General features: G+C 41.1%; 3 protein-coding genes across 13 annotated transcripts in view; 2 read left to right on the top strand and 1 right to left on the bottom strand.

Moving 5' to 3' along the window:
* The first annotated feature begins 1477 nt into the window (after positions 1 to 1477).
* Positions 1478 to 8012, top strand: LOC131892610 (uncharacterized). Its single transcript, XM_059242429.1, has 5 exons — positions 1478 to 1890; positions 2641 to 2814; positions 2944 to 3143; positions 3279 to 3451; positions 7340 to 8012. The coding sequence occupies exons 1-5, from the start codon at positions 1824 to 1826 to the stop codon at positions 7647 to 7649; spliced, it is 924 nt and encodes a 307-aa protein (XP_059098412.1). The 5' UTR covers positions 1478 to 1823; the 3' UTR covers positions 7650 to 8012.
* The window catches only part of LOC131892608 (uncharacterized), a 19872-nt gene continuing 11273 nt past the window's right edge, over positions 7673 to 16271 (bottom strand). For 4 of the 11 annotated variants that reach the window (XR_009374596.1, XR_009374597.1, XR_009374598.1 and 1 more), the window contains 3 exons: positions 14519 to 15046; positions 14369 to 14455; positions 9979 to 10144 (listed from right to left, as the gene is read on the bottom strand). Coding sequence is in view for 3 of the 11 variants with exons in the window: in XM_059242426.1 (XP_059098409.1) it covers positions 8129 to 8499; positions 8570 to 8706; positions 8806 to 9060; positions 9979 to 10144; positions 10668 to 10758 (1020 nt within the window). In the remaining 8 variants the exon portion in view is untranslated. Of the gene's footprint in view, positions 8500 to 8569; positions 8707 to 8805; positions 9061 to 9978; positions 10145 to 10667; positions 10968 to 11310; positions 11390 to 14368; positions 14456 to 14518; positions 15047 to 16271 lie in introns of those variants that run through there. The other 7 variants (XR_009374600.1, XR_009374602.1, XM_059242427.1 and 4 more) reach the window with 6 other exon arrangements.
* Positions 14642 to 16271, top strand: part of LOC131892615 (guanine nucleotide-binding protein subunit gamma-1-like) — a 2275-nt gene continuing 645 nt past the window's right edge. The window contains exons 1-2 of the mRNA XM_059242436.1: positions 14642 to 14785; positions 15373 to 15474. Coding sequence (XP_059098419.1) covers positions 14777 to 14785; positions 15373 to 15474 — 111 coding nt within the window. The 5' untranslated portion in view covers positions 14642 to 14776. The remainder of the gene's footprint in view (positions 14786 to 15372; positions 15475 to 16271) is intronic.

Raw genomic sequence — 16271 nt, 5'->3', positions numbered from 1 at the left:
TTGCGGAATTCTTGTCTCTTTTTCCTGGCTTCTGCATAACTCTTGAATTTAGGCTTGGGCTTCTCGAGCTTCTTCTTAGATTTCATTTTGTAATCTTTCCCGCCACAACGGAGCATATCGAGGTATGAAATTTTTGGTTTTGGTCGAGGTTCCCGGGCTTGCCCTAGAATCAAATATTCGTGGGTAAATCATTATCCAAATTTCATTCTCTTTTCGAATGATGCCCTCCTTTTTCAACGATATATTCTTCACTTTTGTTCTCAGCCGGGCAAAGTACGATGCTACAAAACTCATAAAAGAGATACTAAAGATTATGGCAATGCAAAATTTCCTTGTGTCTCAGGTAACAATTTGTGGGGACGATTTAAAAGTAACTCATGATTGATGGCGATATTGATGATGTAAGCGAGCCAGATCTCTTAAAAGATGATTACTATTCGAAGTTTTTTTTCTAAATTCCGTTACTTTGAAATGACTTCCACTTCGAGCTTCGCCAAAGGGCTTGCATTTTAGGGTTACCGATTGAGACCTTCATTTCACAAGTACATATTATCTTTAAAAAAACAATTTTGCCAAGGTCAAAGTATTGTTCTTGAAATCTTACGTTGCACATCCGGATCGGATCGGTGGAAGGCCCCGCAATTGTGGGGTTTCACTTTGGGTCTAGCCCCCAACTGAGTCCTTGGCCTCGCCGAGCCTTCTCGCTCCTCTCCATCATTCAGAGCTCTAGGCATGGATTGGGTCCGAGAACCACGTGGTTGTTGTCGACGTTCTTCTTGGCCTCGGAGGACATTGTCTCGGACAGCCGAGGCTTGTCTCCGTTCTCGAGGAGTCACCGTGGCATTGGCATAGGCCCGATAATCTTTGGGTTTGGGTCTTCCGTGAATGAGTCGGTGAACGTCACGGGACAAGTGAATCATGTCCTCGGGGCGGATCATTATGGCAGTTCAAAGGAACCCCCAAAATCCAATTTGAAACGGGCCTGAATTCAAAAGGAGAGCTTCTTTCCCCGTTCGCTCACCTTCAGCAGTCAGCCATAAAAAAAAGAGGTTATTTCCCTCTCATTGTTGGAACCCATTCCATTTCGCAGAAAATTGGTCTTTCCTCTCGGCTCGATTCATGTTTTGGCTAACCTGAGAAGTTCTCAACAAATGTTTATCCCATTTCCCAATGTTCGTTCCATTATTACTGGAGAAGGAGGAGGAAGAGGAACAGCAACAGCAACAACAACAACAACAACAACAACAACAAAACTAGGCGAAGAGCCGCTTGTCGTTTTGTGTGATCGAAGAAATCGTCGGCAATGTTGCTTTGAGGGGAAACGAAATCTTCGTCTCTGGCCAGAAATAACCCAGTGAAATGAAATTGTTCATTGAAAATTGAAATCCCCTGAATGGAACACTGGAGCCAACATCAAACAACGATGGAAAAGCAGGCGCCTAAAATCCCACTTTCCTGAAATAAATATATCTATCTATCTATAAAAGGGAAAGCGAACGAGCGAGCTCTCTTCGAAGTTCTGCCATCCTGTCCAATTCTGCTGATATGAATACGTTTACTGACACGTGAATGGTATCGACAAAACCATGGGACCAAAGAAGCATAGTTGGTTTTTCCCGTGACTCAATCAGTCTGTAGTAGGCTGGCTGCTGGCAAATCCTTGGTCGTCGATCGTTTCTCCCAGTCAAAAATGACACTGACACCTGACCTTCAGCATAACCCGTATAAACAAGGCGCGGCCTTGGTAAAGTTTATGAACTATCTCTCAAGGGGCTTAATCGCATTTAGTTTTCCCACGGTGCTCATCAAGCTGGAAGAGCGATATGAGATCCATTCAAACATATCTCACTTGTGCGGCCGTTTTGAGTTCAAAGTTAGTTGTTCAGACAGGTAAGACGTTATATCGATCCACACACATATACAGCCTTCGTCGGCCTTGGTCTGGCATATTTCGAGTGAGATCATGTTGCAAATTTAGTTTGCTTTTGTTTTATCTCGAGCTGTTGGCGCAACATGGAAGTTATCAATTGGCGTTTTAATGACGCGGTGGTGCAGGTGACTAATTTGGTCTAACTGGGCCAAGTAATTCGACAGTTTTGCAATTGACAACTGTTTCATACTCAGGTTCTTTTGTATCAAATGATACGGATTATTTTGGATTTTAAGAACCCTCTCGGTGTTTTTTCAGTTAGTGATGCTTCTGTAAGCCTTAGTGCTCAAAGTTCAGTCGAGCACACGTCAATGGAACCAAAATTTGGTCGAACCATTCTTTTCTCTTCTCCATTATCGATTATGATGGATTATGCCATAAAAGGGACTTGAGAGTTTGTCCATTTGGCCAACAAAAAGGTGTCCAATTCATTGGACATGCTTTTAAACTAACGAAAAGATTAAACACGAAAGCTTTACATGGATAAGTTTCAACGCTTGAGAAGCCAAAAAAGTGATATGAATAACATGTACCAATTTTGAACATTGAGTTGGAACCAACAACCTCCCATCAGCCTCCAAAATGGTTTCATTGGACTATATCTTTCCCAGCTCTAGAAACTTTGTTATCCGATTCTAATCCCAATTCAATTCATATCCACGAAGCTTGGACATTCGTATCAATATCTCAAACGTGAGCGCACATTTCAGAGGCTCTAGAGGAGCAATTTCCGTGTTCCTTGAATCATTCTCAGGAGGCAGTGGCCTTTGCCGAATACGCTCATTGCCAACCCCATTCTGTCCTTGTGCCAATTCCGTTCCCGACCAATGACCTATCCATCCAACGACTTCATCCCAGTCACGTGTTCATGAAACGATGTCTTGGTAGGTGCTTCCATTTGAACACTGACAAGGAACAGGGAACAGGGAACGAGGAACTTTAATAAAATGGAGAATGGAGATCCCTTGTGGCATGGAGTTTATTTTCTTGTTGTCTTCCTTTCCTCTTCAAAGGGAGCTGTGCAGGTCTCCGAGGAGCCTTGTGTCAACCAGGCACCAAAGAAGTGGTCAAAGTACCAGTGATATTGGAGAAATGTGAGACCAACTCCGAGGAGTTGTGCCAACGATCTTGTGCCAATATCGAGATGGAGAGCCACACGTCGTGCGTTTGCGGATGTCCTTTGCAAACAAAGGCAGACTGTCCACCCAAAAAGGTTTGTTTGTCACTTCGAAGCTGTCAAAAACAGCTGGGGTGGATCTCCCTCCTCATTGGTTAGCAAACCCGGTGTGGAAACAGGTTTAACTCACTCAGCCTTGCCCTAACATGCATGTTGCTTTTTCGTTTCCAGTTGATTCAGGATGAGGATTGCTCGTGCCAATGTGAAGACCAAGAAGGCAAGGAGGCGTGTCTCAATCACTCGAATAGGACTTGGGATGACGACCTGTGTCAATGCCGATGCCATACAGATTTGCTCAGGATCTGTCCCCAAGGTCATGTGTTTGACTTTTTTGATACCTGCAGGTGAGAGTGATGGCAATAGGAATATGATGCTTGCTTTGGATTCGAATGTCTTGCATATTTTTCCATGAAAGCTGAGACTCGTTTCGTAGTCCTACCCTTGAGCATTCGTAATGAATATATAATATCAGATTGAGATAAATTAAAAATGTCTCACCTCTTGGTCAGATACCACGTAAACACTAATTGAATTTTCTTCAGCGGTTTTGAAAGTTTAAAGGATAGATACCCCGAAATTACGATTGAACGTTCACAAGAACTACTTATTACTTTCACGGTCAGTTTGAAACCTAGATATTTAAATTGGAAAGAATTGTTAACCATCAGAAATCAAAAGTGTGGCTCAAGGCTTACTTTCAAAAAAGCCTTTTCATTATCTGCTATTTAGTTTAGTTTTGACATGAGGAAGCCAAAGGTTTTTAAAAAGCAGCATTTTGTGTTCAACATTTTTGGTCACTTTTGGTCAAATCTTAAAAAAGCTGCTAATGAATTTGCTAAAGGTATGTCATCACAGGATACCAAAATAAACAAGTGACTCACAACACGTCCATCAATTCGCTTTTAAATTCACTCCTGACTAGGTTGCTTGTTTCAAACAGGTTTAGAAAGCCACTTTCTTTCTTTATTTAGTAGCTAAGATTTACGGATCTTGGAACCGATACAAAGAATGTCATTCAATGTAAAAATTGTCCTGTCTGATTGTTTAAAAACAAACTGGAACGAGAAATGGTCAGGTACAATGATAAAACAATTGGTCTACCGACGAATTGGTATTAGGCGATCTATGCTACCGTCCGGTCCAGGGGAGCTTGAACATTTGTAATGACGGCATGTAGAAAGACATTCTCAAAATTGGCCATAAAATTGCACATTGCACACATCGTATTGGATCCAACCTTTTTTGTGCTCCCAAAAAAGCTGCATTGAAAATCGAGATCCATCTTGCAGCCTGTTTTAAAAGGCCAAGATCCTCTTGCAACGCCCGCATGACGGTTCCACCAGACACCTGAAGGTCCCTAGAGATCTCCTGCACACTGACCTACCTGTCCTTTTACACAAAGGTCTTCACATCACCTTTTACTTATTCATTTGGTATTTGGATCAGCTGGGCCATTGGGCTTAACATGGGTGAGATCCTGACAACCTGGCTAAGGCTCAGGCTGGCCAGGCAATATTCAATATGTAACATTAAGGCAATATTTTGAAAATTATGTAAGAAAAAATTGAAAAACACAAAAATCTAAAGCAAAACCTTGCAGTAAAAATTGATGCAGTTGTGTTTATGATATTCTCCTAATTTTGAACCCTCAGACTTCGAAGGGGGACACCAAAAAGTGACAAGCTTTATTTGAGCAAAAATGTGTTTTCAGGATTTGAACAAGGTTCTTTTTACACGCAATCATCATTGTTCTTATCGGCAAAAAATGTTCTTCTTGGGTGGGATTAGATCATGAAAATAAGATGAATTGTTTTTTCATCGTGGGTCATACTTCAAAAAGCGGACATTAGCAAGAGCTGCAATAAGTTTCTTTATCCATAAAGCTCAATTGTTGTCTAACTCTTCTATTTTGAAGTATTTCTTGCTACTTTTGAATCTAGTGATTCAAATGTGTGGGGGAATACTTTTCGAAATACAATGAAACTTACCAAAATATTTATGTTCATTTGAATATTACTGTGAAATTAACTCATACTTACATTTACTTAAGGATTGGCACTTTGTTCTTATACATGCATTGACCATTTTAATCAATTCTTTATTTATGTTAGCCAATCCAAAAAGTTTTGGTGTGCCAAAAGTCTGGTTACAAACAGAAATTTGGCTAAATCTGCCTTTGAATTGAGAAGCAATTAGAATATATCATTTTGCTTGCTTAAAGTAAAGTAAGCATTCCAATGGAAATCACTTTGTGGCTACAGCATATCAATTTCATGGAATGGGAAAGGGATCCAATGAAAGAATATTGCTAACACCGCCAAATGTAGTTCAGTTCCCTTGTCAGATATTTTTTGCATTTCTTCCCTTTTGGTCATTTTTTATTGAAATAATGCTAGGAAAATGCTAAACAAAAAATTAAACAGTTTGCTCAGAAATTAGCATCGAAAAATGCTACCTGGCCAGCATGCTAAGGCCGAGCCATAGATTTCTAGACACTGGATGTCGGACGACCGACCGCTTGGTTGGTAAAACAGTACAATGGATGATCTCCTGGAAATTGATCACATACCGGTTTATTGTACTGTTTAGCCAACCGAGTGGTCGGTCGTCCAACATCCCCTCATCATTGAGAGGAGGTAGCGCCCCCTGCTTCGTCTATGTAGGTAGATGCGGGGTGCGGACAAACAACCTAGAAACGAGAAAATACGCTTCAAGATGCCAGACTTTATCAAGAGATTATCAAATGAACAATTTATTGCTCACGTATTGTGCCACAATGAATAAGCCACCATCTCTCTTGGGAGACTTTTCAAATACTCTTTAGGTAAAATTCCAAACAATGATAGCATGTAAATTAGCATTAAAAGGGAAATAGCTTATTGCATGATTGATCACACGCCAACTGTTTTGCAGTCATCATTTCGAACGAAATTGTACTAGGAAAAGCAGAGTCACAGCTTTTTGGTGACTAACTTTATGAACATCACTTTTGCTACACTTACCTTGAGCTTTTTAGCTCAATTTAATGAAAAAAGATGAACACAAAAAGTCTCTGGTATGCTGCAAGTATACAAAATATAGCTCTCTGTTTATTCTATGTGTATGTATGTCAAAAGTCTTTGTAGCTTTACCGATGCAGGATTAGAAAGGTCTCTTAGAAGAGTTGATTGTGTATTTATGGTGTTAGAATGCATCAGCACTCAGTTGTTCAACGAATAATGCTTTGTTTAAGTCAGGCATCTTGGAGTGTATTCTCTTGTTTCTGTGTTATGGTGTCCGCATCTACAGTAGATGAGGCGCAGAGGAGCATGAAAGGGACGATATGGTCACGATATGGTCGTTCGCACGCGTCATGCGAAAAAGACGAAGACTAGGTGGGGCAACTGCTCTTACAAAAGTCCAGTGACTAGGGGTTGCGTCTAACGACCCGTTGTTTTTCAAAAAATCGCCAAAATCAATCCGGTACCATGGGCAAAATAAACAAATATCAACCATTTTATCACTGGCAGTATAGGCAATTACGGCTGCTACAAAGCAGAGGCACAAAGGCAAACATGATGTCTAAATCACCCTTTTAGTAAAATAAGATAAGCTGCACAGTTTCCTTTTGAAAATTGTCAAAACTTTTGCACCCTGCCCTGCAATTTGCCCACGGTACTGAATTTGGAGAGGAAGTTGATTGCTTTCATGAATCAGGTTTCACGGCAAATCATGGAGTTACGACCCTAAAAACCGATTTCAGTTGACTGGGTCAGTTTAAAAATCAATTAAAAAAGACATCCAACTTCTAACACAACTGACCTCTCCTTTTATATCAACAATAAGGGCGGCTTTACACTAGGATGGAAAACCAAGCCTGAATCCGGTTTGAGGATGGAAGTAGGGCTAGTGATGGGGCGAGTCCAGTATTTCACTGCACTCAAGTCAGACAGAAAGACTCACGTTGCCCAAAACTCGCCCCAGCATTACTCCTACTTCCATCCTCAAACCGGATTCAATCTCGGTTTTCCATCCTAGTGTAAAGGGGCCCTTACACTGTACTCAAGTCGAACAGAAAGACTCATGTCGCGAAAAACTCGGCCCAGCACTAGTCCTACTTCAATCCTCAAACCGGATTCAGTCTTGGTTTTCCATCCTAGTGTAAAGCCGCCCTAACTCTCCTAGTTCTTCAAACTTGAGACAAAGTATAATATTCTCCAATGTCAATTTATTGCCTTTTGTCTCAATTTCAGTTGTGTTCTCTGGAACGAGGATATTTTGTTACAAGACATGTTGACGCTCGGCACTGAGGCTGACGAGAACGAGTTGAAGGCAGCGATTGCCTTTTCCTGGGAGCTGGTCGTCATCATGGTTTTGTGTTGCATTCTCTTTGTTCTGGCCACAATCACGGTGCTCCTCTTGAAAAGGATCGCTTTGATGTCTCATAAGAGTTACTGTAAAGCCCAATGGCCGCCTCATCCTGACGAGGGTATCGCATCGGGCAATCAAAGCCGAAGGTTGTCGCCCATTTATGTGGGACTCCAACATCAATCGCCCTATTGAAGGAATCCATCCAGAGAGAACGATGCCGTTTAATTTAATGTATTTCAACAACTGTTTTATTCTCTTTCAACGGGCTCAAAGAGGGGTTTGATCAACTGGGATAAATTGTACCAATGTTTCTACTAGAATCAGCTCTACCGAATGAAATGGACATAGAAGTAAGGCATCTGAAGTGAAAATATACTTGAAGAGTTCCATTGAACACACGAGATGTACGTTTTGGGGAATGCGATTGAGTTCCTTGGGAAGCGTAAGGTCGTGGTTATTGTTTGCAATTTTATGACATGACGCCGTTTTCGATGCCAATCTTTGATATTCTTGCCAAGGTCTGCAGACCTGGACTTGAGAGGAAAGTTCACTGTTGCTTAAGTCAAAAAAGTCAAAACGTATCACAGTTGGGTGAACCATTCAACATTAGAGAGTGCTTGGATTTGGTCCTTGGTCAACCTGCGATGTTGGACCCGCCGTCCCCAATGCTCCTAGTAATTAGGATTGTACGAGGGCTGAGTTTGGTACACCTCGGATTTCATCTGAGGTTGAGAATGAGACGCCTCCATCCCTGGATAAGGTGGCGGTTGGGCCGGGTATTGAGCCATACCCCCCGGTTGGACTGGAGGTGGGTAGCCTTGTTGAGGGTAACCCGCAGGCTGTCCAGTAGAATAACCGGGATATGAGTTTTGCGGCACAAATGCCCCTGGTTGCGAGGAGTACCCAGCATAGGGCTGACTCGGGTAGCCTTGTGGTGGTGGGTAACTGGGTTGTTGTTGTTGCTGATGGAGTGGATATCCCGCATTCGGATTGGGAGGATAACTCACTTGAGGCTGTGGCTGTTGCGGTGGAACTGCGGAGTCTAAAACGGTGGAGGACAAGAGTCCATGAAAAGCAGGCATCTCAAAGCTTGTTGGGACTAATTAACTTACCTTCAGTCTGTCTGAGGATCTCGCCACGTGACCTCTTCTTGGCCAACAAACAGAACGGACAACAGCAACAGCAAACAACACAAAGAATGACCACAAATATCACCACTCCGATGATGATTCCCACCAACTTGGCCAAGCTAGAAGATGATAAAAGGATCTCGTTTTAGAGCCTTTATCTAACTGGAGCGGCCCTGGCGTTTCGATGTGCCGTTAACGGGAAAGAGATGAATTATTACCCGCCTACTATGGATCGCTTCTCGGCCCTGGAATCATCCAGAGGCGGAGGAGAGTACGGATTAGTGCTCCGATCCTCCACTGAATTGTCCTCGCCAAAGCCGCCCCCCTCTTCGTCGTCCTCGAAGTTGTTGTTGTTGTTGATGATGTTGTGGTTATTGGATTTGACATACACGATATGTGGGGGCTCGTTATTGGAATTAGTATTGAAAGAAGACGAAACAGAATCTGAAGATTGGGAGGACTTGCTGTGCTCTCTGGAAAAAAGAGAAGCATTCTCGTGAGGTGAACGATCAACTGAGTCGTTCCGAACCCTTTTTTTGATGGAACTTGTTGGAGCATTGGAACAAAGAGACAAGGCAAAGAAGGGCATGAATCTCGAGCGAGGTGATTAGTGGCTAGCTCTTAAAACGTGATGTATGGCAATTCAGCCTGTTTTGCGAGTTGAAGCATCATATTTTCATTGCGATTCAAAACCTTGGTTGTCATTCACCTCACAGCTAAAGCTGAAGATCAAAGAGGGTATTAAAGCGAGATAGACAAGAGACAATGCTTTGTGATGATGCTGGTGGTAGTGTGGTGGTCTGGATTGAGGAGGTGCTCGGGCTTGACATTGACTTATGGGACTTATCGTACTCTCGAATTTGGGAGTTCCATTATAGTATGTCGCTCCCAAACGTTCTCTATCTATCCCCGTGTCAGAAGGTGATCTCGAATAACAATGGGTAAAAGGGCAGGCGTCGTCTAACGCTTCGGGCATTTCGGCTAGGCACATCATCATTGCCAGGGACCTGGATTTTCGTATTCAAGACCAAGAGAACAGAACTCCAAACATGAGCCTTTGAATTAACATCTAACTCGAATGCTCTTTGGACCAGCCTTTTGTCTCTCTCTCTCTCTCTCTCTCTGGCTCAAAAGAACATTTCTGATATGAAAATATTGGCTGGTTGGAAACTGGCACTCGCTCTAACTCTGTGGGCCAACGACAAAAATCTTCCAACAGATATCGGATTATTGGTGTCGTCAAGTCCTTGAATAATATTGAGAACTCCTTCAAGCTTGATCATGATGAGGAGGAGCATGGTGACACCAAAGAGAATGAGCTCCACCATAGTCCAACCAGTTCCATGACAACCCAGAGCTGCCAAGGTCAAGAATAAACCCATGTCGCTTACCTTTTACCCAGATGATCCAAGTCTTGATTAGGCATAGAGCAGCAATACGAGTCTTTGGTTCCTGGATTACAACAGTAGACCGCATCGGGGTGATCAAATGGTCGCGGACATGAGAAGAATTCTGAATGGTCATAAGAGAGGGCTTTCCCACAACGCAACGATGAGGCTGAAAACGGAAATGGAAATGGAATGGTAATTTCCACTCGGGATCTTAATAATGACCGTTCCTATTATCAAGATACACCTTAAAAGAACAGAAAAGACCAGGTCATCTTCATCCAATATTGTACATCATTGAGATGGATACCAAACAGGATAGCAACCATTAGGTGTGTAAAACCTATCAGCTATCACTCCAAATTGAGAGTGAGAGAGCAAAAAAATCAATCCAAAGCATAGAGACCATCCTCGCTGAAGCTTCCGTTCGTAATCTCAATTCCTTGTGATAGAGCTAGGTAGCGGAAAAAAAGCATAAAGCCTACCTTTGAAGTTCAAAATCCTAATGCTTCAGGCTAGTCTTTGCCAGCATTCAAAGCTGGATATGTTACTAAAAAACGAGATGAACACAAGATCAGAGAGCGGCATCAGCCCAAACTTTTTCTTTCCATTTTCCACTTTCATCCCATAAATTGTTAATAAGAAGACTTCATGATGATCCACCTTGGAACATCCTTGGGGGAGTATCTCACCTGATCCTGTTAGACACGCAATCCCAATCCCCAATTGCATGAGCAACACTTTGGCCCTCCATGGGGCTAATAATGGGTGGGATAATCCCATGTCGTTTAAATTTCACTACGAGAGCCTCCCAAAAAACAATGAGGCCCTTGAAGCACCGAAGAAGGGCAGCGTCTTTTCAGTGTCCCTTCTTTGGAGAACACTGAACCTGGTCTCTCAAAGAACAGACACAGACACAGTCATAGAGAGATTGGGAGAGAAAGAGAGAGGGAGAGGAAAAAAGAACGAAGACTTGAAGAGGCAAAGGGGAACTGCAGTGTCGTCGTCGCCTTGGAGAGGTATTACAATCCTTGCTTGCTCGCCCGTTCTTCTTGAGCTGGGCCCAAACGACTCGGCGGACCTTCAATACGTAGAGAACCAGCAGAAGCGGCCTCGAACTTCCCCAGAAATCTCGACATGTACAGCCAACCTCACTAACAATTCAGTTCCTGGCCAAAGAAAGAGAGCGAGAGAGAGAGAGCGTGGAGTTCTGCACGTAGAGTCGTCATCCACCGCTCTTTTTGTCAAGGCCTTTGCCAAAGGGATGGCCATACTGGGACTGCCAACCAGGAAAAATGGAACAGATTCAAACTTTTTGACAGAATGTTGAGTCACCTTATGAAAATAGGTTCACTTTTTATTTGTGTAATATACATGGAGGCTTTAGCTTGCAAAGTGGGTCGATTGACAGTTTAAAAGAGGTAGATTTAATTCTCATCCAAGTTTTTAGTGCTGTCACCTTGAAAAACATGTCCACAGAGATAACTAGAGAGAACATTTTGATAGATGAGCGAATGCAGACAAAGCCAAGACAATTTCATTTTTTGTCATTACTCTCTGGGGAAGTTTGGCCGGTGTTTTCAATGCTAAAAAAATGCCAATTGGAATGAAAACCTCACATTAAAAATTGTTGCAATTGTGTATACGATATTCTTAGGTTAGGTTCATTTGGTTAGACGAGGCAGTCTCTACCACATCCAATGAAAAAGCCATACAATTTCTTTGACTGCAACTCAATAATAAACTTAAAAGGCATTGTCACATAGAGAGTGTTGCAAACAAAATTTGAACAATTATTTTTAGTCTGATCATAGTTTGCAGGTTAGTGCCAAAAGCTGTAAAGAAGCAATCACAAAATGTCCAAATCCAAAGTGTCATTGAGTACAGTACTGAATTTTATGGCCAAAGTAAGAAACTGAAGTCCTTGTACAGTAAAGAGCTATATATGTTGGATAAAAAATGCGAGAGTGGCTTCTCATACTGAATCTTTGTTTCATGTGTATAAGCTCTTAAAACTGCTAGATTTGCGCACTTGCGCTTGGTGGATGGAGGTCTATTACTCCCATTGTTCAGTCAGGATGTCTACAAAGACTACTGAACTTTGCTTTCCCCAACTAATTGTAGTGTTCAGAGAAGGTACAAAAGGTATCTGATAATGTACATTTTCAAAAGCATTCATGAGCTTTGTCCTGACCCAGATTTTAGGGTCAATTGTAGTGAGTGTAGAGGCTTAATGGGCGTTTTGAGAGCACCTCAAAGCCCTCTAGAATCCAGGTTGGTTCAAACAATGAAGCCCACCTCTCTTCTTATTTGGGCTCCTTTATTATTCAATTTGCTTCCTTCTAGTATTCATACAGAATTCATAGGTGTTGTTGATCTGTTAGTTTTGTTCAAGTCAGACTTGGAAAAGTCTTTAACAAGGAAACAATAGACAAAATATGACCTTTCATTTTAATAGTGTCAGTGATTACACTCCATGGAGGGATTAGAAAAGCCGGTGAAAACCAAACCAAACAAGTCTTTTCTTGGTCCTTTCTTTCTTCAAAATTTGGACTGGTATGTTTTCCTTCAAATATTTCAATTCTGTATTTGTTCCCAATCACATTATTGTGTTACACCTTGGCCTCTGCGACATTGTTGACTATCTATACAGAACCTGAGGAATTACATGCTCATGAAACAGTTGATGTATGAAGATGTTAACTCTAAGATTAGATGCCAATATTATCCAATCATAATCAAAATATTCCCCACATAAATCCATTTATACATATCTATAACATTGGTCCTAGTCTCTAGTTGTCAATTCATCAATCATAGGTATCATGAGAAAAGATGTTAGTTTGTACAAAGATGCTTGTAACAGGAGATATGAACATGGCAATTGGCAACGTTAGGCCACTTTATTCCGGGGCTTGGGAAAAAAAAATTGAGGGCAAAATAATCACTAAAAAATATCAAAAGCACAAAACATTTTTTTTCATAGCAAAAATAATTTCTCTCAGCAAAAATGCAAAATTGATACATAAAAAGACAACATGAAACAAATTTTTCATTATTTCAAAATGTTTAAAATCAAAAGCCCTCAAAATTGTCTCCTTATTGGGAACACCAAATTAATACCATAAGCCAAGAAGGTTTCTAGACCAAATTTGATTACTCTGGGTGCTTTATCTCAGCTATTTCTCAGGGTGAAGAAATGTGGGCTAAAAAGCAAGTATTTTTACAATTGTTCTTTTTGTTTGTAAAGTATTGGGGTTCTTTTTGCAATTTCAGGAAAAGCTTGAGCTTTTGCCAAATAAGGCAATCAGGAACAATGCGGGATTGAGAGAGCTACTGTATTGAGACAAACTGAGAAGATTAGGACTACACAGTATTTAAAGGAGGTGCAAAATATATTTCTTACTAAAATAATTAGAAGTATCAATGATCTTTGTCCTCAATCAGGCCTAGGGTCAACCGTAGTGATTGTAAAGGATTAATACACTTTTGAGCCCTCCTGCTTCCAGGGTTATAAAAGCAATGAAATAGTTTCTTACTTTATGGGTTCTTTCCATGTTCCATTTTTTGAAAAAAGTTGTTGGTCCAACAAATGAAAAAATAATGAGTTTATTAATTATGCATGACGGTCACCAACCAACCAACCATTTATTACCAAAGAATTTGTAATTATGAACCATTATGTAGGCTTGAATAATTTAATGCCCACCCACATGTGATCTAATGTGTTATAAATGAGTAAGTCTGCAGATACAACTACCTGAAACATTGCAATTGGCCTCTTTTTTATCAAAATTTGCTCAGTATCAAGTGTAATTCATTCAAATTTGCTTTGATCCGATATTTTTTTTAATCGTCTTGAAACAAGCTCTGACTTTTTGTCCTGTACTCACATAAATCTCCTCTTTGATTCTCTTTGTTTCAGACTAGTTTTACTCGCGCTCATATTCCAAGGGCTGCTCAGTGCCCAGGTACGGAGCTCGAAAGTTAGTAGCACGTCATTATAAGTGTGTGCTCATGAATCATGTAGATCGAATAGCTTTAAAAGAAACAATTCCTATGGTCTGTTTGCCTAAACGATGGGATTTAAGACTGGGTCGAACATTTGCTCTACTTTGTATTCAGAATTCTATTCAGAACATGTTGATCTTGTTTAAAAAATCATCTATTCCTCATGTTCCTAGCACTTTTATGCATCGCCTCCAATTTCATATCCAATAATGACGAAGAGGGTTGTAAAATGCTAGCTTGCTAATTTTGTTTGTCACTATTCAGACACAGCATTGTAAAACTGTATCCATGACGTCATGGAACCTCTCTCTACTCAAAGTGAGCCCATGGCCGAGCAGGCAGAGCAGCCTACAGTCAACTGACTCTCGTTTCGAGGACTCACCTGGATTATAGGGTACTTGTCCGATTCTCCTGAACAGATCTTTCTCGGTAGTATAGCCTCAAAGGGCACTGCACTCGATCTAGAAGGCTATCAAGCAAGCATCAAACAAGTATTTCAAGTAGATTTGCCAATAGAACGTAGGGTGCATACCTTAATCAACAGCCATTTGACTCATTATCCCGACCATTTTGGCAGCACTTGATGCTGTGAGTGAGAAGCAGTGAATCTTCCGAGAGAGAACTCTGTCCAAAGCCTGGGAGAGGAGGCCAGTGCTGCAAAGAAAGACGAATCTGCGCTTTTCAGTCTTCCTTCCTTTTGGCAGCTGAACCCTCGTTCTGTTCATCTATCCATCCAACCTTCTATTTTTCTGTTCCAATCTGACACAAAAAACATCTATCTTTCAACATCATGGAATCGGTAAGATGTATTTACGTGACTTTGGGTTTCATTTAGTTCGGGACTATTGATCATTAAGTTGATGAATCCTTATCATAACTTGGAGGTCCAGATCCAAGGCAGAGAAGATCACTAGACGGCCTTGCCAAAAAGCATGAAAAGAAATGGGCACCATAAAATAGTGGTTTGGGAGGTTCAACCGGAACAGAATAGACTATTCTTCGTTTTATGGCATGTTCAAGGGTTAGAGTGAAGGGACTGTTGTCATTCTCTTCCATTCTCCTAGAAAGATATACTGAATCCTGAAATTTCCTGTTTAGAAGAAGTTAAACTTGATATGACAGTCGTTCATATTTCTGCTGAAAATCAACTTGATCCTGGAATGAACCCTCCGCTTCAATTTGATAACAGTATTTCGCATTATGTGACAATAGCATCCACAAGGCTAAGTGCCGTTTAAATTTGCGTTACTAAATATTGATGCCCAACCTGTTTGGTTCCACTTACCCCCGGGATTTACTTTGAAAGGGAGGGAGATAAGGTTACCAATAGTTGTCAGAGGACACTGCCTGTCCTATCCTGATAATAAGTTAGGCATTATGTTACAGACACCTTCGGTCGTGCAACAACAGCGCATGGAGGTCGACCAACTTCGGCGGGAAGCCACCATGAAACGAATCCCCGTTTCTCAGGCCGTGGAGGATATCAAGGTAAAGATTTTCTGAAGGCTGCTACCCCTCAATTGGCTTCTACACCAAATTGATCCGGAATTCACTTAAGAGTTTAGAAGAAGAGTCGGTTCCGAATAAGTCATCAGCGTGTTCACTGAATTGTTCACATATGAAATTATAATTGATTCCCTGAAGCCGCTACACTTAACATGCATAATATGCAATTGCTATTCAATTGCACATTCCAAGATGTAACCAAGATTGGTTTTCTATTTAGCGATACGCCATGGATCATATGATGCAGGATCACCTGATCGTTGGCTTTGCCAGTGAAAAGGCCAATCCATTCAGGGAAAAGACTTGGTCTTGTGAAGTCCTCTAAATCTCTCCTCCAATCATGGTGATTTGTTTTACCTTAAGGCATATAAAGCATGTATTTTCTTTTCATTCTTCTCTCTTCGTATCCGTTCGTGTGTGTGTGTGTTTTGCGTATCTTGACATCCTGTGTGGTTTTTAAATTCCTAGCTTTTGAGTTTTTTCACCAACATTTAATTGCGCGCAAAATCACGTGAATGGTGATTACCATGTGTGTTTGTCAAATGCAGTGCTCTTTGTGGATTTTGCTTCCATGTTAACATGCCCCTCGGCAAAAGCTGCTTTCCTTATTGTAATGCTCAATTACGCTTTTTTCAATCGCCATTCAAGTAAATACAACGAAGCATTTATTCATCATCCTGCATGAATTCATTGTTATCAAAAGTTCAATCCATTTATATTTGTTCAATCCATTTATATTTGACAGCAAAATTGTATCTATCCATTTATACGTGAGTATT

The sequence above is a fragment of the Tigriopus californicus genome, chromosome 2 (assembly GCF_007210705.1).
Source record: "Tigriopus californicus strain San Diego chromosome 2, Tcal_SD_v2.1, whole genome shotgun sequence".
In the NCBI taxonomy this organism is placed as follows: Eukaryota; Metazoa; Arthropoda; class Copepoda; order Harpacticoida; family Harpacticidae; genus Tigriopus; species Tigriopus californicus.
The sequence above is the reverse complement of the archived record's forward strand: the minus strand, read 5'-3'. Positions and strand labels throughout refer to the sequence as shown.

Coding starts and splice junctions, on each gene's coding strand:
- LOC131892610 (XM_059242429.1), top strand. CDS start 1,824: ATGAGATCCATTCAAACATATCTCACTTGTGCGGCCGTTTTGAGTTCA. Junction 1,891..2,640: donor AAAGTTAGTTGTTCAGACAG/GTAAGACGTTAT, acceptor CGCACATTTCAG/AGGCTCTAGAGGAGCAATTT. Junction 3,144..3,278: donor CAGACTGTCCACCCAAAAAG/GTTTGTTTGTCA, acceptor TTTCGTTTCCAG/TTGATTCAGGATGAGGATTG.